At 43.0% G+C, this 26,810-nt stretch overlaps 1 protein-coding gene across 1 annotated transcript in view; it reads left to right on the top strand.

Moving 5' to 3' along the window:
* Positions 1-22,325, top strand: part of FRMPD4 (FERM and PDZ domain containing 4) — a 181,401-nt gene extending 159,076 nt beyond the window's left edge. The window contains exons 9-16 of the mRNA XM_060087578.1: positions 2,946-3,082; positions 6,350-6,476; positions 8,915-9,004; positions 9,706-9,888; positions 11,900-12,038; positions 16,442-17,509; positions 17,871-19,160; positions 21,001-22,325. Coding sequence (XP_059943561.1) covers positions 2,946-3,082; positions 6,350-6,476; positions 8,915-9,004; positions 9,706-9,888; positions 11,900-12,038; positions 16,442-17,509; positions 17,871-19,160; positions 21,001-22,325 — 4,359 coding nt within the window. The remainder of the gene's footprint in view (positions 1-2,945; positions 3,083-6,349; positions 6,477-8,914; positions 9,005-9,705; positions 9,889-11,899; positions 12,039-16,441; positions 17,510-17,870; positions 19,161-21,000) is intronic.
* Positions 22,326-26,810: the final 4,485 nt, after the last annotated feature.

Genomic DNA, 26,810 nt, shown 5'->3' with positions numbered 1-26,810 from the left:
AATGAAAATTTCTTGGACTCAGACCCTTTGTCTCAAAATGCCTTGTATGACAGAACATGCAGTAGGTCTAAAATTACATATCTGTGTAGCATATGTCAGTGGGCCTGCGAATGGTGCTGTGTCCGAGTGTTGATTTTAAGGTACCAAAAAGATGCAATAAAATTAGCCTGGAGAACAAGAGAGGAAACAGAAACAATGTCTATCACGTTACACAGACAAAAATCAGTTCAGCCTAGTGGGCTCTTAATGAGGGCAGTGGCCATTGACAAGCCATGACAATGACCACAGAGGTTTCGATAGTGATAATATAGAAGAATCTCCTAGCCATTAATGGACCATGAAGTATTTTACAGATTTCAGCATATATAATAACAGTAAACCCTAATAATCCAGACTGTTCTATTTCATAATTATAATAAGCTATGCTGACATTTAGCTCTCCACTGTCTATTAAAACAAAGATGGTTAAACCAATTGGTAGACAGGATGATAAGGCTACAAAATGTTTTCAAACACTTTAGCAGTATTGGTTTCCTTTTTAATGTCTCACATATTCCTTATAAATGAATTTTTGTAGGTCTAAAGCGGAGTCTGTCGAGACCTCTGTTTAGCAAAACAGTGACCGCCATTTGTTTGTATAACTATATTTTAAATAATGTACTTGAGAGTAATAAATGCATAATTTGTACCAAATATATATATAAGTCAGACATCACACTAGTTCTCTGGGATCAGTCTGAACTAATTATATAATGTAATTAAGTGACTAATCACCTTGACAAAAGAATCCACTCAGAAGTCTGGTTAAATACAGGGTATAACAGGAGTGGGAAAAAACAACCGCAGTCACAACTCTGAGGACAAGTGATAATGATGACTCACCTTTATAAAGCACATTCCATTTTATGAAACATCCTTGCAGGTATGCTAGCAATCTTGAGAGCTAGCTGTTGTTAGCCCCTTTTTTTTTTCAGATAAGAAAACTGAGACTCAAGAGAGATGAAGTGCCACGTCCAAGGTCATTTGATTGGTAGTTGGCAGAGCCTAGGATCCAACTTGGAGCTTTTGTCTCTAAATTCTATGCTAAAATCCTGTTTCAAATCTGTCATGCAATAGCAGTCCTAGAAGAAAGTGATCTGTCAAAATGGTTTATCAAAGAACTGGTTCTTCAAGTGCGTGTTATGGCCCGGCACTTTGCCAAGAGACTTGCTCACCCTCATCCCTCACAAAACTATAAAATGACCCTATCTGGACCCTCAAACCCCTGGTACCCCATTGTGGACAACCCTGGGCTCTTGGAAATAACTGGTAAACCCAAGACTAGCCAAACAAAATGGCGGCTTCCCTCAGAGCCACCCTGTCTGCTGCCTCTAATGAGACCCACTTCCAACAGGAGTACAGTGCAATCCAGATAGATGTAGGATTTTAAGGAAAAACGAAGGTGGAAAACCATGTGAAGGATGGAGGGAAGGGAATGTGGCTTCACTCTTGGGGGTGAGGGATGGGCTGAGAGGCACCCAGAGCAGGCAGGTAGGGTCCCAGGGGGACGTATCCGAAGGGCAAATACTGTATGCAGAAACCGTATGGGGTACATGTTCCCATTTAGTAGAATCAATACATGAAGTGGTCGTAAAGGTACTTATCTCAGAAAGGAGCCAGACAAATCCTGATACGGTTTTTCATTTGAAATCTTTTGGGGACAAGGCAAAGAATAAAGAAGGGAGAAAGAGGCTAAATATATTTTCTAGCCCAAGAGCCTAGTTTCCAATAACAAAATTAGTAAACACACATGCAGAATGTACTTAAGCAGCACCGTGCTTCCCATCAACGTTCGGCTCAGTGTTTGCTCCGTGCAGGAGTGAGAATGGCGCCCTCAGACCCTTCACTTGTGGTCCTGGAGGGCTTGACACATTACAGTACCCTCTCAGCCCCTCTTCAATCTGATGCTCACCCCAAACCCTGTGAGGTAGATGTCACCCTTTTACATGTGAACAAACTAAAGCCGAGAGACTCCCTCAAAGTCTCAGTGGGGGCAGTCACCACTGGAACAGACTGACGATTTCAAGAGCCACCCTCCACTGAGTGCGCCAAGGCGCTGTGACAAAGCGTGCATCTCACCTCATCCTCACCACCCTCTCCACTCCGGCCAAGTCATTGGTATGAATCCCCATTGCACAGATGAGTAAACTGAGGCTACAAGAGCGAAGTAAACTGCTTGAAGTTTATGCACAGAGGTAGCCATTAGTAAAGCCAGGCCCCGAGGCACGTGTAGGTCCAGAGCTGCTGCTCTCCATCACCTTGCTCATTCTACCTCCCCGAAACCCCTCTGGATGATAGCAAGAGGGTGACATTGATGATGACAGCTCTAAACATGTACGAGTGCTTCCAGTTTACCAGATGGAATTCTGAGGGCTTGTTAACTCATTTAATCCTTGTCACAGCCCTGCGAATGGGAAGTATTATCCCCAACTTACAGAAGAGGAAACTGAGGCACAGAACAACTAAGGGCCTTGCCCAAGGTCACACGGTGAAAGTAGAGAAAGAGGATTCTTTCCTCTTAAAGTAGAAAAAGAGGATTGGAACCCAGGATTCCAATCCCGGCAGCCTAGCTGTAGAAGCCACATCATGCTACTAGGGCTTCACGTGTTCAGTCGTGGCACCTGTGTTTGGAAATTCCATTCCTAAATTCCTCATTATTTTTACAAAAAGCTAAATATTTAAATAGCAGCTCGCTCGTGATGAATGTTGAATGTTTGTGTGGTCTCTTTGTTTGTGCGTGCACTTAAATACTGACTCGGTTCCAAGCAGCGGTGAAAATGTTTCCACGTTTAGCCCCTTGCCTTGGAAGTGAAGGTGGGACAGTGGGGAAACGCCTGTCACCTGTCCCTCTAAGGCAACGCAGTGCATCCTTTGACAAGCTGCGCCCTCTGCTGGTCTCTTTTCAGAGCTGTAACGACGTCGTTCAGGAGCGGTTTGGGCCGGAGCTGAAGTATGACATCGCCCTGCGGCTGGCGGCGTTGCAAATGTACATCGCAACCGTGACCACCAAGCAAACGCAGAAAATCTCCCTCAAGTACATTGAGTAAGTGCTGACTCTCGGAGCCATTTCGGAGACAAAGATGCTGCCTTCTTAATGCCCAAGGGTATTTTTGATGTGTATGTCTATTTCCAAAATTGACGTTGTTTGTGGCAGAGCGTGTGTTAACCAGAGGCAAAATATATGAATACTCTGTTCATGTCGGTGGAAGAGACCATTTCTTACATAGTCCACCTTTAGAGAATTGTGGTTAAATTGAGGGTCACATTTAAATTCCTAAATGAACTTGGTTCTAAACCAAGCTTTGGTCTCAGCACTCTTCAGACATTAAGCTGTTTGATTCCCAAAACCTCCCTATGAAATCAGTAGGAGTGTAGCTCCGTTTGACAGATGAGCAAGCCGAGGCACAGACGGTTAAATAACTTGCCTAAGTCACACTGGCTATTAACTAGAGCGGGGAGGATTCGAACACATTGCGCTATAGGTTGTGTGATCGTTTGAAGACCTGTGTTTAGAAAATGGTGTGCATAACCAGAGATTACTTTTAGATGATCAAACTGCAGTATACAAAGTAATTCTTTGAGTCCTAATCAGGAAGGATGGTAGTTGTAATAAAGAACTGCGACAGCGTGGGAAAGGATGCCACGCAAACTTTGTTTCATGAATCAAATGCTGTTTGGAAAATAAATGCCTTCTCTTGCTGAATATGGCATTTACAACGGCAGTATACTACCTCTTTAGCCGGAAAAGATCCCCTCTCCTTAGAAAAAAGTCTATGTTGCCTTCAGTTGACGAGCTTATATAAGAGTCATCCTTTAAAAGAGAACCCTCTGTCTCCAGTCTGTATGCTTCCTGTTGGAAGGTGATCCAATAGCCGAAAGCAGCCACCATTTTCTTAATCCTGGCAGCTCTAATGCTAAGAAGAAAGAGATACTCATGTTTCAAAGTTTATGCTGGGGCTGAAGCCTCATCTCCACGTAACACTACAGGCCTCAGCGTCTGCTCTGTCTTCACCTCCAAGTGGCGTATGGCTGATTAAAACTCCACATCCCAGAGAAGCTTCCCACGGGCTGCCTGTAAAGCCTTTCTGGGTTCCACAGTGCCAGGCCGACCCCCACGGAGTAAACTGGTTTCTTCTCAATGAGTTTGCGAGCCTGCGTTCCGGAAGATGAGAACTCCAGGTTGCCGACTCCCGGTGCCCCTCATCTTGCCACTCTCGGTTCTCCTGCCACTGCCTAGGGACAGGTCCTTGTGTGCAGTTTGAGAACCCCAGGCCTTCCAATGTCAGTGCACTCCTTTTTGCAGATGGTTTGTCTCTTTCTCTCTTGCCACACATGCCAGGGCTGGAGCCCGAGAGATATTCGGCTCACAAAGAGGTCTCGCGCTTGAGTGGATCCATTCACACCCTCATCCGTTCCCCTGTCTGAGGTTCTTAGGAACAGATGAAACTGGATCCCACTTGAAAAGGTGGCCTGCACAACTTGAGATGATTTTCAGACAACCGAAATGCATTTCTGTTCCTACTTTCTGTACCCACATTTTACCAGGTTGAGCGTGGTACAATCAAAAACTTCCAGATATAACTAGCTTGCCTAAGAATCTTGCAGAATCTATGATGATTAATTTGTGTTCTCATTAATTCATTCATTCACCCAACAAACGTTCATTGAGCATTTTATGTGATACAGTAATTCCCCTACATACGAACGAGTTCCATTCCGAGAGCGCATTGCTAAGTCCAGTTTGTTCCTAAGTCCAACAAAGTTAGCCTAGGTACCCAACTAACACAATCGGCTATATAGTACTGTACTGTAATAGGCTTATAATACTTTTCACACAAACAATACATAAAAAACAAACAAACACAAAAATAAAACATTTTTAATCTTAACAGTACAGTGCCTTGAAAAGTACAGTAGTCCAGTACAACAGCTGGCATACTTTTGGGGCTGGCATCGAGTGAACAGGCAAGAAGAGTTACTGACTGGAGGAGGGAGAGGAGGTGGGAGATGGTAGAGCTGAAGGATCATCAGCAGTAGCATACAGAGGGCAAGCTGCGGTTTCACTCATGCCTGACGTTGATGCAAACGCACGTTCCCATCTTTGAAAGTTTGCAACTTGAAGGTTCGTATGTAGGGGACTTACTGTCTTTATACTAAGAGAAAAGAAAATATATCTTAACTTTTGAAGAATTTGTGATCTGATTGTAAAGACAAGACATAGAATGAAAAGTAATGATGTAAAATAATGATACAAGTAGAATTACAGGGTAGCCCATAAGGAGTGCCAAATGATGGGTGAAAATAGTAAGTACAAGTTGAGGAGAAGGAGAAGGAAGAAAGCAGTGATCACAAAAAAACACCATCTTAACGAGTGAAAAGGGTGTGAATGGTCAAGTGGGGGAAAGCTGTCTTCCTACCCTTCTTTAGAGAGGATCTGGAGCCGGAGAAATAACCAGAACCTTCTTGAAAGTCTTCACATAATTTAGAAGATTCTGCTTGGGCACATGACCAAACAGGATAAATTTCCTAGGATTCAAAATATGGAACCTTCCTAGGATAGGGTTGTAGTCACTGTTGGGAACGTGGGCTCTTGGCAAGAATATACTAACCCAGGCCCATCTGTTGGGTTTTTTCCTTGTATATCCACACCTATGAGTGATGTTTGCATCTCCCTGTCAGTACCAGACATACTTAAGGGTCCTGAACCCTACCCTGACTCCATACCAGCAACCCCCTCCCCTCCTCAGCAAGAAATGTTGACGGAAGGAGTTAGATAGATACTATCTGGGTGGGAGAAAAGAGAATTGTGTGTTTCCGGAGAACGCCATTGATGAGGGAGATGGGGAGGAAAGAATGGTTTGGGAGCGTGAAGCAGTTCTATTCATCCTTGTGAGAGAAGACAGAAAGACAGAGCACGGGCAGACTGGGAGAGGTGACAATGGGAATAAACGAAGGGATGGCGAGAACTTGGTGTTGGAAGTACAAACTCAGGTATGTGAATGAACTCTAAGAGACTCAGAGGTGGGTTGGATAAAGTGTCTGTTCAATTTCCATTGGTACCAAATGCCTCATTAGCTTTCTCTCTGGAGAGTGAAGAATATATTTCTTTTAAAATGCAAATATATGGATTAATGATCAAATAGTATGTTTCCTGAGTATAAATTTAAAGTTGCTTCTGTAATTGGGGACTTGTATCCATTCCCTGCCTTACCAAGAGATCATTTGTTCCAACAAACATCAGAGTGCCATTTTGTCTTAGATGTCTAATCATCACAAGAATGTGAAATTAAAGATATGCTCTTTATTGCAGGAAAGAATGGGGATTAGAGACTTTTCTTCCCTCTGCTGTGCTGCAAAGCATGAAAGAGAAGAACATAAAGAAAGCACTTTCACACCTTGTCAAAGCAAATCAAAACTTGGTACCACCCGGTAAAAAGGTATCACATTTGCATCTTAACAGAAAATGGATTTTAAAAAGAGAGGCTTGCATACATTTTTTTAAATGTTTAAAATTAGCCCATGAATAAAATACTTAGCACCAGATTTGCAGAGCATGTAACACTATATAACCTTCTTTTTTTTAACTATTAACATGTTTCTAAGACTAAATGAAAGATACGTATTCTAACGGAGGCCTATTTATTCCTTGCGAGCTACAGACTCCGTACTGTACGGATTGTGTGTGCGTTCACATGTGCGTGCAGGAGAACCTTGCAAAGCCTCTCAAACCTTGGGATTAGAGGATAGAATTGCAAAATATTTTCATATTTTCATCATATTTTTGCTTACCACTCAGACCAGCTTAAGTGCTCAGCAGCCAGTAAGAGGCCCTGCAGACTAGATGCCACATGAATTAAACCAAGGTTTCTCTACCTTGGCTCTATTGACATTGGGAACCAGATCATTCTTTGTTGGAGAAGAAGGGCTGTCCTGTGCATTGTGTGATATTTAGCAGCGTCGCTGTCCTCTGCCCATGAGATGTCAGTAGCACCCACCCCCTCAATCATGACAAACAAAAATGTCTCTGGATTTTGCCAAAATCACCCCCAACTGACAACCACTGAATTAAATCTTACTTTTAGAAGATAAACTTAGTTCTGTCATTCACCATCATTAGTGTTAAAATCTCCTTTCTTTTAATCAAGTAAAAGAGATACAAAGGACATCTTAAAATATACTGTTGGTCAGAATAGAGAGTTATGTTTATTGGTAATAAAAGCACAGGGTTTCAGGAACCAGAAGGAGAAGGAGCCTTAAAATCCAGGACCTGTAAACTTGGAGGCAGTCTGACAACCCAAGAACAGTTTCTCAATGATATCAGCCATAGAAACGTGTGTGACTCTAATACAAATCATTTGTGTGGCTAGTTCTTTGGTCTTAGTATCTGATTTTAAGTCCTTTTTACTGGCTAACACATACTTATTTCTGCTCCCCCCTCACCCCCAATGACTTTTTTAAACGTGTGATCAACTTTGACACACTATCAGCCACCTTTAACTTACTTCCCAGTTTCTGTAAGCATTCAGCTTATGGAAATGTAGCAGGATGTCATGGGTCAAGATGTTCTAAGTATCAGTTCTGACTTGCCCAAAGCTACTTTTCTTTTGATTGACTTGGTGTGATTTTCTTCCAAGCCTGGCCCACTGGTTTTGTAATAATTTGGGTAACTGCTCTAAGATCAGTCTGTCTATCACTGTCCTTCTATAAAGGTCATTTTTTTTCTAGTTAAGAGTGAGTGGTTTGATTTCAAATCAATTTGCAAAGTGCTTTGGATTTTTGAAAGAAGTCGGCTGGATGATTGGTTCTAAACTACAATTATATAAAGGATAGCACATTGAGGTACGGTTGATAAATGAGTTGGCAGGTTATCTGCAATTGAAAACAGAGTTTTACAGTCCTTGCTACTTGATGTTCTACACCTCTTTGGAAAATTTCACCTCGAACAAACTTCCCTGGCACATTTGGTATGAAACGTGGACTTTTTTTCTTTCTTTCATTTTTTTTAATTAAAAAAATTTTTTTTGAAGTATAGTCGATTTAAAGTGATTCAGTTATACATATATATGTGTATGTGTATATATATATATGTATATATTCTTTTTCAGATTCTTTTCCATTATGGTTTATTATAAGATATTGAGTACAGTTCCCTGTGCTATACAGTAGGACTTTGTTGTTTATCTATTTCATGTCTAGTAGTTTTGTATCATATTTTAGATTGAAATGTGGACTTTTTTCAATCAAGTACTTTTTTAGGATATGGGAATCTGCATTTTTAAGTCTTTATAAAGGTCAATTTTACCTGGATAAAACTTCATTTGTCAATCATTCATGAAACTCAATAGATTCTCAGAATTGAATCAATAGATTCTTGGAATTGAATTCTTAGAGTCATTCCTTGGAATTCACTTAGATAGTGAGTTCAAACATTTCCACAATGATTGATGCTCAGAAAGTTCACTTTCCCTGAAAACTTGCAAAGACTGGAAGAAACAAGATGGGAGTGAAGAGCCCATTTGAAAGGCTTTCTATTGATCACAGATGTGTATTCAAAACAGCTCCCACAAACTCTACATGCTCCCATTGCAGTGGAGAATTCTGTCATCTCATTCTGACTTGTTGAATGCTCTGGCCCAGCAAATCCATATTTTCCCCCCAAAACGAAAAGATTTAAATCTAGATGTCCTGTTGCAGCCCTTGATCAGGAAACCAAATACAGAGCAGTTTACTTTCGTTCCTCATGAAGATCCCTTGTCACACCCCATCTGTTGGCAGTAGAAGCATCCTTCTCGTTTGCCCGTTTTCGGCTGGTGTCCAGCAGGAACACAATCACACCCGATGGAGTGAACACCTGAGGTTTCTTTTCTCTCCTCAGCTCTCCGCCCTGCAAGCCAAGGTCCATTATCTCAAGTTCCTCAGTGACCTTCGACTGTATGGGGGCCGTGTGTTCAAGGCAACATTAGTGGTAATTTCTTTTCCTTGCTTTTTCACGGAAGCCACAGAGGCCTGCAAAATGTCACTGTCTAGGCTGTCTTGAATGAGCTGTCTGATGACAAAAGCAAATCAGCTGTGAATCTTTTCCAGCCCTTATTTCTAATTGACTGCACCCCAGTCTGAAAATATCAGAAGAAGTGTTAAGCTAGATAATGCCACTGCAGAATGCCCTAGAAAAAGAAATGTGAAGAGCCGAGAGAATGTGCTCTCACCATGGCCTCCTTTTAAATCACTGGGCCAGAATGATTTAAAAAAGAGAAAAAAAAATCCTCATTTCTAAAAGCTTCTCATGATAATGAATATATGTGGTATGATAACATTTACTTTCTACATTATTCATAATTTATCAGAGGCTCACTGCAGTCATATATCTGGTTCTTCTCATTGGATGATTTAGTACAATGTAGCCCAGGAATACTTTCTAAAGAAAATGTAATCGTATGAAAACAGACTCTCAGGTTCAACTTTGCCTGGTGCTTCAGAGGTCTAGTATTTTTATTTAATTTTATTTATTTATTGGACGCCCTACACGACTTGCGGGATCTTAGTTCCCTGACCAGGGACTGAACCCGGGGCCCCGGGCGGTGAAAGTGCAGGGTCCTAACCACTGGACCTTCAGGGAATTCCCAGAGGTCTAGTAGTTTTAATATTTTGTCGACGTCTCTTTCTCAGCAGGCAGAAAAGCGCTCAGAAGTGACCCTCCTGGTGGGGCCCCGCTACGGCATAAGCCATGTGATAAACACCAAAACCAATCTGGTGGCTCTTTTAGCTGACTTCAGCCACGTCAATAGGATTGAGATGTTTACTGAAGAGGAGAGCTTAGTGAGGGTGGAGCTCCACGTGCTGGACGTGAAGGTAAGTCTTTCAGACACTGACACATGGCCTTGAACATGGCCTTGCTTCCTGTTAGTGCTGCAGATATTTATAAAGCAGGCAAAATTTCAGCATGTGCAGCGCATGGAAGGCGCAACGGGTGCAGAAAAAGTCCCCCCCAACTCAGGTGTGAGGGCTCCAGTCCTCACTAGATAGCTCTGTGACTGGGGGACAAATCACTCTCTTTCTCTGGGCTCCATCTCTTCATCTCTACGTGAGAAAGCAAGTGAGTTCATTTCTAAAGTCCCTTCTGGCTCCAGAGTGCATGAACTATACGTGGAGCTTAGGGGACATGTCTCCCTACTTACTTTCTAGAATCTGTGGCTCCTGTATAGAGTCAGGGAGATTTTTCCCAACTTTGTTCAGAACCCCCTTTCCCTTTTGTTAGGTTGCATCCATATGTGCTTATTCTTTTGGAAAAACTGAGTATTTTAGTCAATCTGTCTTTTCATGCTCTAGCAATTAGTGCTGGCTGAACATCTGGCCCCTTTAATATCACAGCCATTTCATTTGAAACAACTATCTGAGATTGTCCTCAAAGGACAGACATTTCCTCCCCAAACAGAAGTTGACAGGAAGTAATCCAAGTCCCCTGTCCCCACCTTCTTATCCCAGTATGTAATAGATGAGTCATTGGATTTTGGCAGCATTAATGTATCTGATGTTTCTGTAGAGAAAAGGCACTGGATCCAAAGAGAGACAGTGAGTCCACAGAGGAAACAGGGTGACCTAGGACGAGTGCTCTGAGAACTCCCCCTACCCCTCACCCTCTCCCAGCCTCATGCCCACCAGGGTGTGGGAGGGGCGGATTGAGAGTCAAGGAGAATGTGGGAAAGGGCTTCTGTACAGCAAAAGGGAAGCCTCAGTGTGCTTGCTGTGCAGCAGGCGTTTCGTGGGCTGAATCCAGGGCGCTGCCCTTGACTTCATGGCAAAGAAAGTCCAAGAGGAGACTTGGCGTGCCTGTCCTGGTCCATAACCAAAGATGCTGAGAACAATAGCCTGTCATGGAAAACAGGCGGAAGAAAGGGTATATCGGGTGCAGTCATCACAGACCTGATAACAGGGATAATCTATCTCCAACAGAAATGGGTGACAAGACCCTATGGATGGTTTCCTGCCTACTGAAAAGAATTGTGGGGTGGCTTGGAGGGAGACCACAGTTGAAATGGAAGGAAAAGGCAGCACGTCAAGTAGTATAGGGGCCTTGGATGGAAATTAGGTTTCACCAGCCAAGGCCAGGGTGCTACCCATGGCAGTGAAAGCAAGAGGCCTGTCGTCTCGCTGTTTCTGTGCCTCTCCGGGTGTCTGCTTGTTGTTTGCTCCCTTATTTCCCTCTCACTTTCTCTCTCTTTCAACAAGAGCGCACCAGCAAGTCCACCCTTCCTTACTCAACAAGGATAATTGCTTCCCTATATGCCCAAGATCCATGTCCAGTTATATGGTAACCTCATAGTTTCCAGAAAGTTCTGGCAGGGCCTTTTCTCAACTCCCATATCTGTTTTGCCCTCCTCTGAATTTACAATTTCTTTTAGAAGCATCATTTTCCTGGATCTCTTTGACACTTTTCATTCAGCCTTAGCAGTAATTGCCACTGGATTTTTGCTTTGCTTCAACACGAATTTTCACCACGAACCCAAACTTAATCTTCCTGTGATTTTTTTTTCAGATGGCGGGTTCACAACTAGTAACTGACTCCCTAACTATGACTTCTAAAAATATTAACTATTTGAAACAAAGCCAGTCTTTTTTTTTTTTAATCCAGTATGACTTGGGAAGGGTTCCAAATGTCTAGGTTTTCAGAATGTTGTCACCTGAACGTTTTTCAGTCAGGCTCTCTGTTGTACGTGACCTTTCCCCCATTTGCGTTTCTTCAATGAAACAGTCGCTCCAAAACTTCGTTTGTTCACATGTCATAAGCACAAACGTAGCCGTTGTCCCTTGAGGGAGGTTTTAAGGCGGGATGGTTTTAACCAAAACATTCTCTTTTGTGCAGCCCATCACGCTCTTGATGGAATCTTCCGATGCCATGAACCTGGCCTGCTTAACGGCTGGATACTACCGGCTGCTTGTGGATTCCAGGAGGTCGATATTTAACATGGCCAACAAGAAAAACGCAGGGACCCAGGAGACAGGTATTCTCTTCCTAAGCTCACGAGGCACCGACCTCCCTTCCCCACGCCACCACACAACAATAATAAGGACATTTCTTGAAAAGTTAAAATTGTACGCATAAAAACATCTAATGTCCAAATTTAACACAAAACCCTCCAATTACTTCTGATTTGGTCTAGTTTTTTTTTAATGAAGATGTTGATTTTTCCATCATATCTTACACATCACTTGGCAATGTTGGGTGCATGCTTCCAAAGCAGTGATTTAATTACTGTGAAGGGTGTGGGCCTCAGCCTATATGTCTAAGTTTTTACTGCCTCATTCTTCTAGAGGTGAGTCAGGGCACAGAGAACTAAGGATGGAATGCCCAGTAGGGGTTGTGAGCCCCCAGCTTTAGGGCTGGTCCCTCGTTAAGTTTCCAGGATTCTGGGAGCCCTACAACAGGAAGACTTGAGAATTGCCCAGCCCTTGGACTTCGGGCTCTAGAAGGGACCCTGGAAGCCATCTTAGCTCTTTAGCAGAAGCATCAAAATGGCAAAGACCAAATAATTCATCTCAGCGACCTGACAGGGAGAAATAGCTCCAAAGTGAGGATAAGGAGGACTGCAGCTGTTAAACTGATAGTTCCTTTGAGGGTGGATGGTTTTTATTTATTTTAGAACTTTTTTTTTTGAAATTTATTTTATGGAAATATAGTTGATTTACAATGTGTTAATTTCTGCTGCACAGCAGAGTGATTCAGTCATACACAGATATACATTCTTTTTCATAATCTTTTCTATTATGGTTTATCACAGGATACAGAATATAGTTCCCTGTTCTATACAGTAAGACCTTGTTGTTTATCCATTCTACATATAATAGTTTGCATGTTCTAGAACCTTTTTCTTCAGTGTTTGAACTTTTTCCTCCATCTGTAGTGGACCCTCAGGAAATACGGCTGATGGACAGACCCTACCATTCAAGCCAGAGCTACTGACCCATGAAAAAGTATAATCAGGGGCTCCATAATTAGGGTTTCTTTTAAAAGAAAGGGACATTCTTAGGAACAAATTGTATTTTCACTGTTACTGAGAGAAAAGGGGGAAAGGGAAAAGAAGGGAAGGAAGATCCCCTAGTTTTAAATTTAGCAGAAAACAGCAATTATTCCATGAATATACAGTAATATGTAGCTAGGCACACACACAGACAGACTGGCATGCAGTTTCTTGTGACGGTTGGTTAAGTGGAAACAGTTGCCATGAAAGGGTAAAGGAAAACCAGAGAGAAAGAGAGGTGAGCAAGGCATGCTGGAAGGCAGCTGGGACTTGTGGCTAGATTTCATCCCACCCCACCTCGAAGTGTCTGTTGCTTCTAAGAGACACAAATGATTAAAAATAAGTAGGTTCAAAAAGGAGGTGGTAAGTATTTTTACGACCACATGTTTTCATTGAGCGAGGAGCTGTAGAGCAACTGAACGCTGACGCTTGAAATTCTGAAGAGCAGTTCCGCAATTTAACACAATCCTTTCACACTGGACAATCTTAAATCTTAAAACCTTAAAGTTTCTTGTGAAAATCAAGCCTTTTCCCCATGGACTGTTAAGATTGTATGGGTGCAAGAAGAAAGCCAAACCTCCCATTCTACAAATGGTTACAGAACCGAGGGGCCTGAGTTCTGTCCTCTTTATAGTGGCTCACAGTGTGATGTTGAATAAAGTTTCAAGAGGGAAAAACTTAGTTCCAAAAAGTATTATATTACTGTGGAGAAAGACTGGAACTTCAACCTTTCGGTAATTTCTCTCGGTTCGACAGTGAGAATGAGGGTGAGGGCACGTGTTCCAAATAGCAGGAGTGCGTGTGTGCGTGTGCGTGTTTAATAAGGGAGGGCGAGTGAGAGAGATGGCACACTCCAGAAAAGCAACTGGTTGACCCAAGGAGAGCTGCAGCTCGGGACTTAGCATCCTCTAATGGCTGAAAGGGCTCCCTTCTCCTCAGAAATTCCCCAGAGATCTCCTGAGACTCAAAAACTATACAGAGCAAAGTCTGTTGAGGCCAGCTCATCCCTAGTAGGAGACATCCTTCTGTGTTCCCAAAAATCATTCCAGAAGCCAAATCAGTACACCGTCCTGGAAGGAAGCCAAGAGTGAGTATATATTTTCTTCTTGTCGCAAATTGATCAAAGGCCTTCGTCAAGATCTCTCACCAGGAACAGTAAGCCCCTATTTCTTCTTCACTATCTTGAAAATTAACTCTTCAGGTACTTTCAAAATCCCTGAACCCACATAGCTAAGCATCTCTGAGCCTTAGGAAAGTCTATTAACTTTTAGCCTGCTGACCTATTCAGATTTCTTGTTGGTCTAAACCAGGGGTGGGCAAAGTATGGCCCATGGATCAAATCTTGTTCTTCTGAATAAAGTTTCGGTGAAACTTGTACATTGTATTAGGTTCCTAGGGCAGCCGTAACAAAGTATCACAAGCTTGGGGACAACATAACAGAAACTTGTCCTCTCACAGTTTGGGGGGCTAGAGGTCCAAAATCGAGGCATTGGCAGGGCCACGCCCCCTCCAGAGGTTCCAGGGAGTCTTTGCCTCTCGCTGTTGCTAGTGGCCATCAGCATTCCTTGTAGCTGCATGACTCTAGTCTCTGCCTCTGTCTTCTCACGGTCTTCCCTCCTTCTCTGTGTGGCCCAAATCTCCCTCTGCTTTTCTCTTATAAGGGCACTTACCATTGGATTTTAGGGCCCTACGCAGATAATTCAGGGTGATCTCATCTCAAGATCCTTAATTATATCTGCAAAGACTCTTTCCAAATAAAGTCACATTCTTAGCTTTTGGGGGGGTCACAATTCAAGTCACCACATCCACTTGCTTATGTGTCATCTGTGGCTCCTTTCGTGTTACAACAGCAGAGTCGAGTAGTTGCTCAACTGAGCTGTTGGCCCACAAAACCTAAAATATTTACTACCTGGCCCTCCCTTTACAGAGAAAATTTGCCAAGCCCTGGTTTAAACCCAGAGCCGTCTCACAACTTTGCTGAACCACTCTCCCTCCTCCCAGCAATCCACACTCCTCACATACACACACACACACACACACACACACACTCACACTCACACACAGAGCCAGTCATAATCCATGTCATTGTTAATAAAACAGTGCTGAACCCCGACAGGTGTACTTGTTATAACGTAGCACGTAAATATGGCTGGTGTGTAACTCAGTGTCTTCAAAATTTTATCTTTACCTGCTATTCATAAAAATACATGTATTGAGTAAAATGACTCGGAACACTGTGCGGCACTGAGTCCATTGTATATTTGGGAGAGAGCCAAAACCTCTTCAGTGAAACTGATTTTTTTCCCGTATCTCTTGTATATCTGATTTCAGTATTATTCAAACTTGGGCCAGAGGGCAATTTGAGGAAACAAATGGGACAATTTGTGACCCTAACATTTCCTCAAAATGTCACCTCTGGAATTGACAAAGCAATATTGACACAATGACTCGCTGCCCTGTCTTGGTAAATATCAGAGCAAAATCTCCACAGCCGAATTCTCTATTGGAAGACCCTTGAAGATCAAACAAAATAATGATATTTAAATTAGAGTTTTGCAGTTTTGAAGAACAACAAACACATCTTCAGGAGTTTTCACGATACAAGTAAAAATGGAAATTCATCAAAATATTAACTATGCATAGAAATAGCAGAGAGGGTACATTACCTGCGAATGCTCCACCTTCTACGTCCTACCTGTGTGTGCGTGTGTGCTTACAGGCATGCGTACTGGCATTTATGCGTAAAAAATATGCGCACCCACAAGGACAGGAAAAGGCTAAAGAGAGAAGTTTTGGTGCCACCATTGCAATATGTAGTATTACAGTTTTTATTAATATACATTATATGTATATATTTATTATTACCTTATCATTACAGTATTTCCTAAAATACGTGGTAGAAGTATGAGGATCCTTGACCTTCTCTTAACTCAATGAGGAAAACGTCCAACATCTCCCTATACAAACTGGGAAATGTTAGATCTCGCTTTCCAAAGAAAAGGGCAATCTGTTTTCTGGAATAACAGCCTGTTGGACTATCGCCTTTAAGGATTTTTAAAGGCATGTTGTATATTCACATTTATAGACATAAATGAGGCCTTTTAATGCTAGAATCAGAGATCAGATGGAAGTAAGCTGTAGTTCCCTACTCTCGGATGGTATTCTATTTTATCAAATAGCAATTCTATTTTCTGCAGTATCAATTCTGCTAACCAAGAAATCCTTGCAGCTGAAGCCTAAATCGACCGCTACCGTATTTGGAAAGCTGAATAACAACCGTATTCACAAAAGTGGTGCTACAAGCCATTAAGTTAAGAAACAGAGACAAGGCCCCCCAGAAACCAGACAGCACAGTAATGTGTCTTTGCATGACTCTTTCTCTTTAGGAACTGAAAATAAAGGAAAGCATAACCTCCTTGGCCCCGATTGGAACTGTGTGCCCCAGGTGACCACATTCATTGACGAAGGGGAGCAGGAAGCACAGATAACATATATAGATGCAAAGCAGAAGGCGGTTGAGATTCCAGACGGCACCTTGTGTCCAAAAGACCACCACCGGCACCTGTATATGGACAACACCTATAACTCAGACGAACTCAGCCAGCAGCTGACCCAGCCGGGAGACGCTCCGTGCAAGGCAGACTACAGAAGTCTAGCTCAGCGGTCCCTTTTGACTCTCTCAGGACCAGAAGCTCTAAAGAAAGCACAGGAGCCTCCAAGAGGAGCTAAAGTGTCCTTTATTTTTGGAGATCTCGCCTTGGATGATGGCATCACTCCCCCGACTCTCGGCTATGAAAGACTGCTAGACCAGAGTCCAGAACTGCTGGAAAAGCAGAGGAATCTCTACATCAGCGGTGCCAATGACACGAAGAGCCTGGATCTCACTCCAGATGCCGAGGGCATCCAGTTCGTGGCCAATTCTGTGTACGCAAACATAGGCGACGTGAAGAACTTCGAGGCTGCCCAGGGCATAGAGGAGCCCCTCTTGCATGACATCTGCTACGCGGAGAACACCGACGACGCGGAGGACGAGGATGACGTGAGCTGCGAGGAGGACCTCGTGGTGGGAGACATGAATCAGCCGGCCATCCTCAACCTGTCTGGGTCAAGCGATGACATCATTGACCTGACGTCCCTGCCCCCGCCCGAAGGGGACGACAACGAGGACGACTTCCTATTGCGTTCCTTGAACATGGCGATCGCCGCGCCTCCACCTGGCTTCAGAGATAGTTCCGACGAGGAGGACTCTCAGAGCCAGGCCGCTTCCTTCCTGGGGGACAAGGAGGCAGGCGGCGCCCTGCAGAGCGACGAGATCCCCGTGTCCCTGATCGACACTGTGCCCACCGGCGCCGAGGGCAAGTGTGAGAAGGGCCTGGATAACACTGTCGTTTCCACGCTGGACACTCTAGAAGCTCTGTCCGTGTCAGAAGATCAGCAGACCAGTGACAATTCAGGTTCTTTCACGATTGTTACATTTATTCACTGATAGCCATATCATTTCATCCTTTCAAGCCATCCGCCCTTGGAGTCCTGTCATGTGTCCTTCATGTCACGCATGTCCCGTTTCCTAAACGTGCTGAAACTACCATCGTGGGGTTTTTGTGTGTGTGGTGTCCTTGGTCGTTCTTTTTTTAAAACACGTGGCACGTTTTTTCCCCCCCATTTCCGGAAAAACTGTGCAATAAACTGAGTCCTTACTGACAAGGGAAAAAGTTGGTATTTTTTTTTTTAATAATAATGAGCCCCATTTTCTTACATGTCTCCTGGTGCCTGTGATGCATCCATTAACTGGCTCTTGTTTTTTACGGCCTGCAGGTGTAGCCATCTTGCGGGCTTATAGTCCCGAGTCCTCGTCAGACTCGGGCAATGAAACTAACTCTTCGGAAATGACGGAGAGTTCTGAACTGGCCACGGCCCAGAAGCAGTCAGAAAACCTCTCCCGCATGTTCTTGGCCACTCACGAAGGCTACCACCCCCTTGCGGAAGAGCAGACAGAGTTCCCCACCTCCAAAAGCCCAGCTGGGGCCTTGCCCCCGAAGGCCTCCCACGCCCTCACTGCCCGTCCAGTGAGCGACCTCCCGGCCAAAGTTGTGCCTTCCAAGCAGATACTTCACTCGGGCCACGTGGAGATGGAGCCCGAAACCATGGAGACGAAGTCAGTCACTGACTATTTTGGCAAACTGCACATTGGGCCGATGGCATATTCCTGCACCAGCAAAAGGAAAAGCCAGCCGGCCGATGGGGAGGGGAAAGCATCCCTTAATGGGAGCATGCCAGGGAAAAAACAACAGGGGACCAAGACGGCAGAGGTGGAGGAGGACGCCAAAGGTAAATTTGCTAGTGTGTCTTCAAGGGACAGTCAACACCTGAGCACTTTTAACCTGGAGAGAACTGCCTTTCGCAAGGACAGCCAAAGATGGTATGTGGCCAGTGAGGGGCCTATGGCTGAAAAAAGTGGATTGGAAGCAGCAACAGGGATAACCTTTCCCAGAGCTTTGGCTGTGGGAACCACAGAGGCCGAAGGGAAGGATGATGGGGCTCCTGATGGAGAAGCCATCGAGGTTTCAGGACTTGGCCAGCGGGACCACTTCTTAACAGAGGTGACCTGTGTGTCCTCAGCCAAAGACTTAGGTAACCCGGACGATGCTGACCCGTCCGCCTGTGACCATCCTTCCAAGCTCCCCGAGGCGGAGGAGAGCGTGGGCCGCCTTTGTGACTACCACTTGGCCAAGCGGATGTCGTCGTTGCAGAGCGAGGGCCACTTCTCTCTGCAGAGCTCTCAAGGCTCCTCGGTGGATGCAGGCTGTGGCACGGGTAGCAGCAGCAGCACCTGCGCCACTCCGGTGGAGTCTCCCCTCTGCCCCTCCATGGGGAAGCACCTGATTCCTGAGGCTTCTGGGAAAGGCGTGAGTTACATTCCTTCCGAGGAGAGAGCCACCGGGCTTCCCAACCACGGAGCCGCCTTTAAGGAATTACACGCACAGACAGAAGGGATGTGTCCGCGGATGACAGTGCCTGCCCTGCACACGGCCATTAATGCCGAACCCCTCTTTGGCACTTTGAGAGACGGATGTCATCGACTCCCCAAGATTAAGGAAACCACAGGTACAGCAATGACGGATTTAGCGCTCTGCGTTACCCGCCAGGAGCACGTAAACCAAATTTATAACAAACCTAAAAATAGAAAGTCTGGAAGAAAAGGAAAAGGGTTTTTTTAAAAGGCTGCAGAACTGTGGCCAGGTTAAGTGTCAATCATTGTTCCCCCAGTGTTGAATAAATACTGAAGTTTCTAGGTCTGGACAATAGTGGAAATGGCATTTTTGGCCCTTAGCTTCCTGCTCTGTCTTGCTTTTAGAATTTGATGGAGCAACATTTTTCCCCTAAATTCTAAATGTAGACTTTTAGCAGCACCCAGTGCAACTTTTAGTTATAAGATTGTATTGCCTGGAATCACAAAAGTTTGATTTCCTTCTCAAGACGTCGAATTTCTCATTTTGCCATTTCCTTTTTGAGAGGCAAGGAAGGAAAATAGAGCAGGGAATCTGGGAGGCGGGAGAGATTGGGGAAGATCCTTTGCCTCTCAGCAATACTTCCAGAGCCCTCCCTACTCTGTAAGGCTCTCCTAGATGAGGATTCTGAAGTATCTGGCCTACCGCAGTGTCTAAAAGGTTTGGGGGCGGTGCACGATGAGCTGCTTTATTTTCCCCCAAATAATAAAATATTGACACCAGGTAGAAACACGAACACAACCACCTTCTGTGCCCGCCTTCACCATTCTGCCACCCAGTGGGCACCTATCCGTCTCCGAGATCCACTTGGCCGGCTGTCGTGTGGCAAAAGCAGAGGCTAGTTCATACTTTCCGATTTCAAACTATATCCTCATTAGTGTCTTTTCCATACAGGTCAGTAAATGTTAGTGAGACCTTATATTGGTTAATTTCCATTCCCGCCGTTTGAAGATTATCTCCTTTCTCAAAACTCACCACTGGGGCTTCCCTGGTGGCGCAGTGGTTGAGAGTCCACCTGCCGATGCAGGGGACACGGGTTCGTGCCCCGGTCCGGGAAGATCCCACATGCCGCAGAGCGGCTGGGCCCGTGAGCCATGGCCGCTGAGCCTGCGCGTCCGGAGCCTGTGCTCCGCAACGGGAGAGGCCACAACAGTGAGAGGCCCGTGTACCGCAAAAAAACAACAACAACAAAAAAAAAAAACCTCACCACTGGCTTCACCTGCCTTGGGAAACCCATCTATGAATGTTACTAAACTCATCTCCCAACTAGCATCTTTACCTCTAAACTCATTAAAGAACACTTTGCAGTTTACAAAGAGCTTCACCTAACTTACCTCTTGCTTCTCACAAAAATTCTGTGAGGTGGAGATCATTGTCCTCACATGACAACTTTTCTGGGGCTTTCCCAGTGTCTCAACTTCAAACCCTGTACCAGGCAAACCTCATGGGGTCCTCTTTAAAAGGTGAATATACCTAATTTGCATTAGTTGAATTAGGCCACTTCTTTTTACGAAGGTCACCGATGCCAGGATTAACCTAACTCCTTGAAATGGAACTTAAATGTCATAAATATGTTTGAATAATCTATATGTAAGTTGTGTTTGCTCATTATGTCTAAGCTTTAATAGATAAAATTGGGAACAAGGCAATTCATAAAATTCCAGTCTCCCTCAAAATATTTGTGATCTCTAGACAATGCCAAATGAATCAATAGTTTCAGGAATAAGAGATTCTAGTATTTCTTAAAATATATTAAAACTGAAATCTATTAAAAGATTCAGGAGGCCGTCTTTGGAAAGCAGGTCGACCCTGGCAGATGGCAGCTCTTCTAGAGTACATCCTTGGGAGATGACAGACATCACATAGAGATTTAGTAAAAATGACCACCCATGAGGTGCTTAATGATTCTCTCTGTTTTCCTACTACCCCTAGTGTAGCTTTGACAGAGCCTGGGAAGGAGAGACAAGGAGGCATGCCTTCAGCTTGGTCTCAGCATCTTGAAGCTGATCCCACCCTGCTACCATCAAACATTCACTCGGAATCAAAGGTGCCAATTCCAAATCAAGACCCTAATGATTTCTCCCAAGCAAACCAGGCCAACGGAGAGGCTGTGAGCTGGTGGCCACTGGATCTGCGAGGGGGGAGCCTCAGGACACCCCCCAGCCAGAGGGCTCTGAGACGTAGCAGCAGTATCCTCTCGGGATCTGTAAGTTTGGAGACCTTCCAGGAGAGAAGCAAAGGTGCAGTCAGCTTAAAGTGTCCAGGTATCACAGGAGCACAGGAGGCCGGTTCAGAAAGGCGAGCAGAACTCCCCCTAGGGAAGAAGCTCACCAAAAGTTTTTCCCAAAGCTCGATGCACTTTAGCTCTGAGGGGAAAGTTCACAAAAGGTCCCCAGCGGCTCACAAAAACTCAAAGCTGTATAGGACATTGCCCTTGCGGAAGCTGGAAGGCAGCAATTGGAGATGCCGGGGACCTTTCAGCTACTGCTTCCTGAACCGAGGGCAGGATGAAGATGGTGATGAGGATGAGGAGGAGAGAGAGATCAATCACCAAGTCTCCTGCCTCTTTCGACCACAGATGACTCAAGCCATGCCAGACCCAAGCAGCCCACCCCTGGCTGTCGGAATTCAGAAGCAAGGAGGGGAGCTGTCCAGAGGTTCAGTTCTGAAGGTCTGGGCCGAAGACTTGAGTGGCCCAGATGATGTGGACTTCAGCAACCTGGCTTTTGATGCCCGGATTGCAAGGATAAATGCCCTTAAGGAGAGCACGTATGCAATGCCCGATGGGTTCCTCGCAGCCCAAAATGATGCCAATGAGCTGCTCTGCCTTGTCAGGGCAACCAAGGGGAAGAAAGGGGAGTCACACCTTGAAGCGTATGACCTGACACTTTCTCAGTACAAGCAGCTGTTATCCATTGAGTCCAGACAGTTGGGGAGTGCCTGCAGGAAAATGGCAATGGCCGAGAAGAGTCCAGAGGAGATGCTCCTAGCTATGACTTCCAGCTTTCAAGTGCTCTGTTGCCTAACAGAAGCCTGCATGCGATTAGTTAAAGTTGTGAGCTCAGAAACACAGCGGCAGGAAATTGTAGCGAAGATCGACGAAGTGGTCATAAACTACATCTGTCTCCTGAAAGCTGCCGAGGCAGCCACTGGAAAGACCACTGGGGATCCCAATGTTGGACTCTCAATGCGACATTCAACCACCATGGCCGCTCTCGTAAGCACACTAACACGTTCTCTCAAGATGCTTTTAAATAAATAAAGTATGAAAGTCACGTCATAATCTACCTTTGCAAAGCCATACATGAACTTTTATTTACTTTATGTGTACGATGAACAGATGTCTCCTTTCTTCTCTCTGTATATTTTGTTATTTTATATGAAATAGGAGATAAAAGTCACATTGATGAAAAGTTGAAATGTACTAATCCAGATGTATTCTGTTTATATTATACATATATATACATGTAAAAGAAATATACAAGAAAGTGGTGATATTTGGCTATTTTTCATATAGTCGAAACTCCAGGTATGTGATGTGAAGCTTTAAATTCTGCTGTGTTGGAGCAAAACAATGAATCCTATCCCCTTTCCTTCCAAGTGGATACTTGGAGACCATATCATTCATATTTAGAAGTAAAAAAGAAAAGAAAAGAAAAGAAAAACCACAATGTATATAAAACAGTACTTATGTTTTAAAACTATGATTTTTAAGCATTGGAAATAGCAAAGAGACATTTAAAATTCAAAAAGCTATTATGAATTATTAGAGAATATATATAATAAATTAATTTTTTGCTCATAGTGTTTGGTTATCTGATGCTTTTTTCCAGGAATCCTACATATTTCATTTTGGCTTACGCCATTTGGGCTAGAAATGGGGTGGGAGTGGATTCTATTGTGTCAACACAAATGCTCTTCATGATGTTTCTAGAATTAAAATACTTCCCAAATAGAAGAACAGAGGGAATGATGGGTAGGTTCCTGGGTAATACCTACTTAGGGACTGTCTAATTGCACACAAGGAAAGGAGTTAATAATACCAAAATTAAATTGTTTGATGAAAAGAGAGATCTGCTTTGACTCAATGTCAAAATATACAAACCAAAGACACCATCTCTCTAGAATTCCCCTCAGGATGACAGAACATTTAGTAAAGTATTTGCAAAATTATAAAAAGGAGCATTTAATGATCCTCACAAGTAAATGCAGGTCCAGTAACGTAAAGCAAAGAGCTTCGTGCATCACCTCTACGGGAGCCAATGCTTCCAACCAAATTTGCAATGACAACCTAACACTGGGACGAAATTTCAAATCTGGAATGTTCCAGAAAATCAGGGAAAGATAGTTACTCTAATATGGAAGCCATACTTAAATAATAAAAGTATTTATGAGATGTTCTAATCTGGATTGGCTGATAGAAATATGAAAGTTGAGGGGGGAAAAAAAGAGTGGTAAACTTGACCGCTTCAAGTGAACCTGACGGAATGCAAAGAAGTTTTTAGAACCATCGTCTCTCTAAAAATGTATCTTTGGGTCAAAGCAAAAGGATGCAAAGTCTGCAATTGTAAAATAAAGTTGATATGTACATACGTACTTCGTGGCTCTTTTAGTGCTCAAGCTACACACACTCCTATTTATGTAGGTGGCTTCTTAGAATACGACAGGAGTGTGCCCAGTGCAAATATTTCCATTTCTGTAGGCATAACACAGTCCCCAGTTGCTGTCTCTCTCGTCAGTTATTCCATAGAGACTCAATAACAAAAGCCACACATATTTATAGGTGGTAGCAAACAAAAGGAGTTTAGACGTGTTATTATAATGTTTAAATAATAAAACATTATTTGATTACAATTATAAATATTGGTGTTTGATAGAAATATTAATGATGTTTACTGTGGAAATTTTTGGTAAATATTCTGTATACGAAAATACGTATTAATATAGGATTGTGTTCTATGTCAGACATTGTGCTAAACATATCATATATCTTATCTCATTTAATCATCACGACGATCTTATGGTTTGGACACTATCATTAATTCCCTATGGAGGCAATATAGTTTCGTAGTTAAGGACATGTGGTTTGGGGTCAGAAACTTCTTGATTTAAATTTGGACTCTGCCATTTTCTAGCCCTTTCATCTTGGGAAAGCTAATCAATTTTCCTCAGTCTCAAGTTCCTTCTAGTAATGTGGAAGTCAATAATAAGATCTATTTCCATAGGATTGTCACGAGTTTTAAGTAAAATTATGTATATAAAGTTCTTACTGCAATACCTGGCAAAGAGTAAGTACTCAGTGTTAGATATTATTATCATTATAAGCATTGCGTTAAATATATTGCCCAAGGTAATATGTAGGGGCTGTTTGTTTTATATGCATATTGTATCCTGACTCTGTGCAGAATACATGAGTATATTGCATATGTATAAAAGAAATATACAAGGAAGTGATGATCCTTGTTCGATCACATGTCCAGTTAGAACACCATCCCAGTCCATTTCAGTTCTTCGGGAGGCCTCAGTGAAATAGCCCTGGGTCTTTCTAACCAATCTCCCATTACCTTTGGGTGCTCCAGTAAATTTCTGTTTCTTATAAACAAACTCTTTACTACTTAGAAAACCTCAAGAGCCCCCCAATCGCTAAATGTGCTGCTCCTAAGTGGGGTCCAGGCCCACTAGAGTGTAGGAAGAATGTATTAGAATGATACTTGTGTTTATTTTTATCTAGCCTTTTTTATGTTTGTGTATGTTTTATAATGGCATAAGAGTACAGTGGTATATGTACATCATTTTAAATAAATCAATTAATTAATAAGCATATGCCTGATGCATGTGTGCAATAATATTGTCGCAGGTAGGGTCGCACTCACTAAGGTTCGGAGACCACTGAAGCAGAGAATGAAACTTCCTTGTCCCTGATGTCCTTGACATTTAGTCCCCAGCCTATTTTTCCAGGTGTACCACCTATCATTTTTATTCATCCTTTATTATAAAACTTTCAAACATATATAAAGATAGGCACGATCATATAATGAATCAGTATGTATTCATCACACACCCATTCATGTCCAATCTTTTCTCTGTTTCTAGGCACCTCCTTCCAAACTGTATGTAGAAGCAAAGCCCAGACATCATAGCACTTAATCCATGAATATTTCGGTAAGCACTTCCTATAGATAAGAATTTTTAAACATAATCATAATGCCATTTTCACACTTTTTAAAATTAATAATTCCCTAATATTACCAAATAAGTATGTTACAGAAATAAATGATGAAGAAAGTGAAAATTCCTATAAACCCAACCCCCAAAGACAGTCGTCGTCAACAATTTGGGGCATCTGATTTCAACTTTGTCTATATCTGCGCTATTGTTGTTATTGTCGTACGTGTTGAGGAGTTTCACTTTTGACTCAGAGAGTTAGTCTGAACACGTTTGCCCTTCTCCTGAGTCTCAGTTCCACCATACTTTATGTAAGTGGATTGGCTGGAGGGATCTGACTGACACGGAAAGACAGGAGGGTCAGATGAACCACCACCACAGTATTAGGCTTCTAGTAAAATCCAGCAACTAATGCAGTTGCCTTAGGCATTAAAATTAACACAGACCCCTCAGCCCAGCTGATATTAGTCTGATCACAAAAGAAATTATGTTTCAGAAAAAAAAAAAAAACTGACAATACTGAAATGACCAGCTACAGCAACATTACAGTAGATTGATTCCTTTTGCTGTGAATTTCATCTTTCATTATAATTCGTCTTAGGAAAGACAATTTTCATTTCTGTTCCTTTTTTATATATTTCTAAATGTCAGTTATTCTCTGAATGTTATTTCTGAGCTACTCAAGATGTCACACTGATTTATTCCTCCTGGATTACTCTCCATTTGGCAATGGAAAAGTTTGTTCTCTTGGACTGATTATCACCATTCATAACTGTGTTAACTGTTCTTGAAATTGAGAAATTAGCTATGTTCAGGTGATTCCTTATCTCTTCCAAATATTTAGGAATCTTCACAGGGATCAAAATACGTGGATATTATTACGTTATTTCTCCTCTAACCTGATTTTATCTCTGCCGTGAAAGTGGTTGATTTGGGGGGGGGGTGTGCGTGCGCGTGTGTGTTTGGGTGTATAGAGGTGCAGGACAGGTGTTTGAGTAGATAGGTGTGTGTGTCTGTCTGTGAGAATAGTTTTCAGTTTGGTTTTATGGATTTCAGTGCAAGTTTCCCCTCTGGCAGTCCAAAAACTATGATAAAACTTTCAAGTCAGATTACAGAAATAGCTTTTCAGCTTTGAAAGATCAAAGAGTTGGAGTCTTACCTTTTGAACTGAATTTTTATTCATAACAACTTGAACATCACTCAGTTGGACACTTTTTATTCTACCTATTCCTTAGCCTACCCCTCTCACTTTTTCATTTCAAAAATTGGAAAGTAACCTTTAGAACTGTATTAAAATTTTTTCATTTTTATTTTATTTTTTTAACATCTTTATTGGAGTATAATTGCTTTACAATGGTGTGTTAGTTTCTGCTGTATAACAAAGTGAATCAGCTATACGTATACATATATCCCCATATCTCCTCCCTCTTGCATCTCCCTCCCACCCTCCCTATCCCACCCCTCTAGGTGGTCACAAAGCACCTAACTGATCTCCCTGTGCTATGTGGCTGCTTCCCACTAGCTATCTATTTTACATTGGGTAGTGTATATATGTCCATGCCACTCTCTCACTTCATCCCAG

This window comes from Mesoplodon densirostris, chromosome X, assembly GCF_025265405.1.
Source record: "Mesoplodon densirostris isolate mMesDen1 chromosome X, mMesDen1 primary haplotype, whole genome shotgun sequence".
NCBI classification, from domain to species: domain Eukaryota; kingdom Metazoa; phylum Chordata; class Mammalia; order Artiodactyla; family Ziphiidae; genus Mesoplodon; species Mesoplodon densirostris.
Note: the sequence above shows the minus strand (reverse complement) of the source record. Positions and strands in the feature narration are given on the sequence as shown.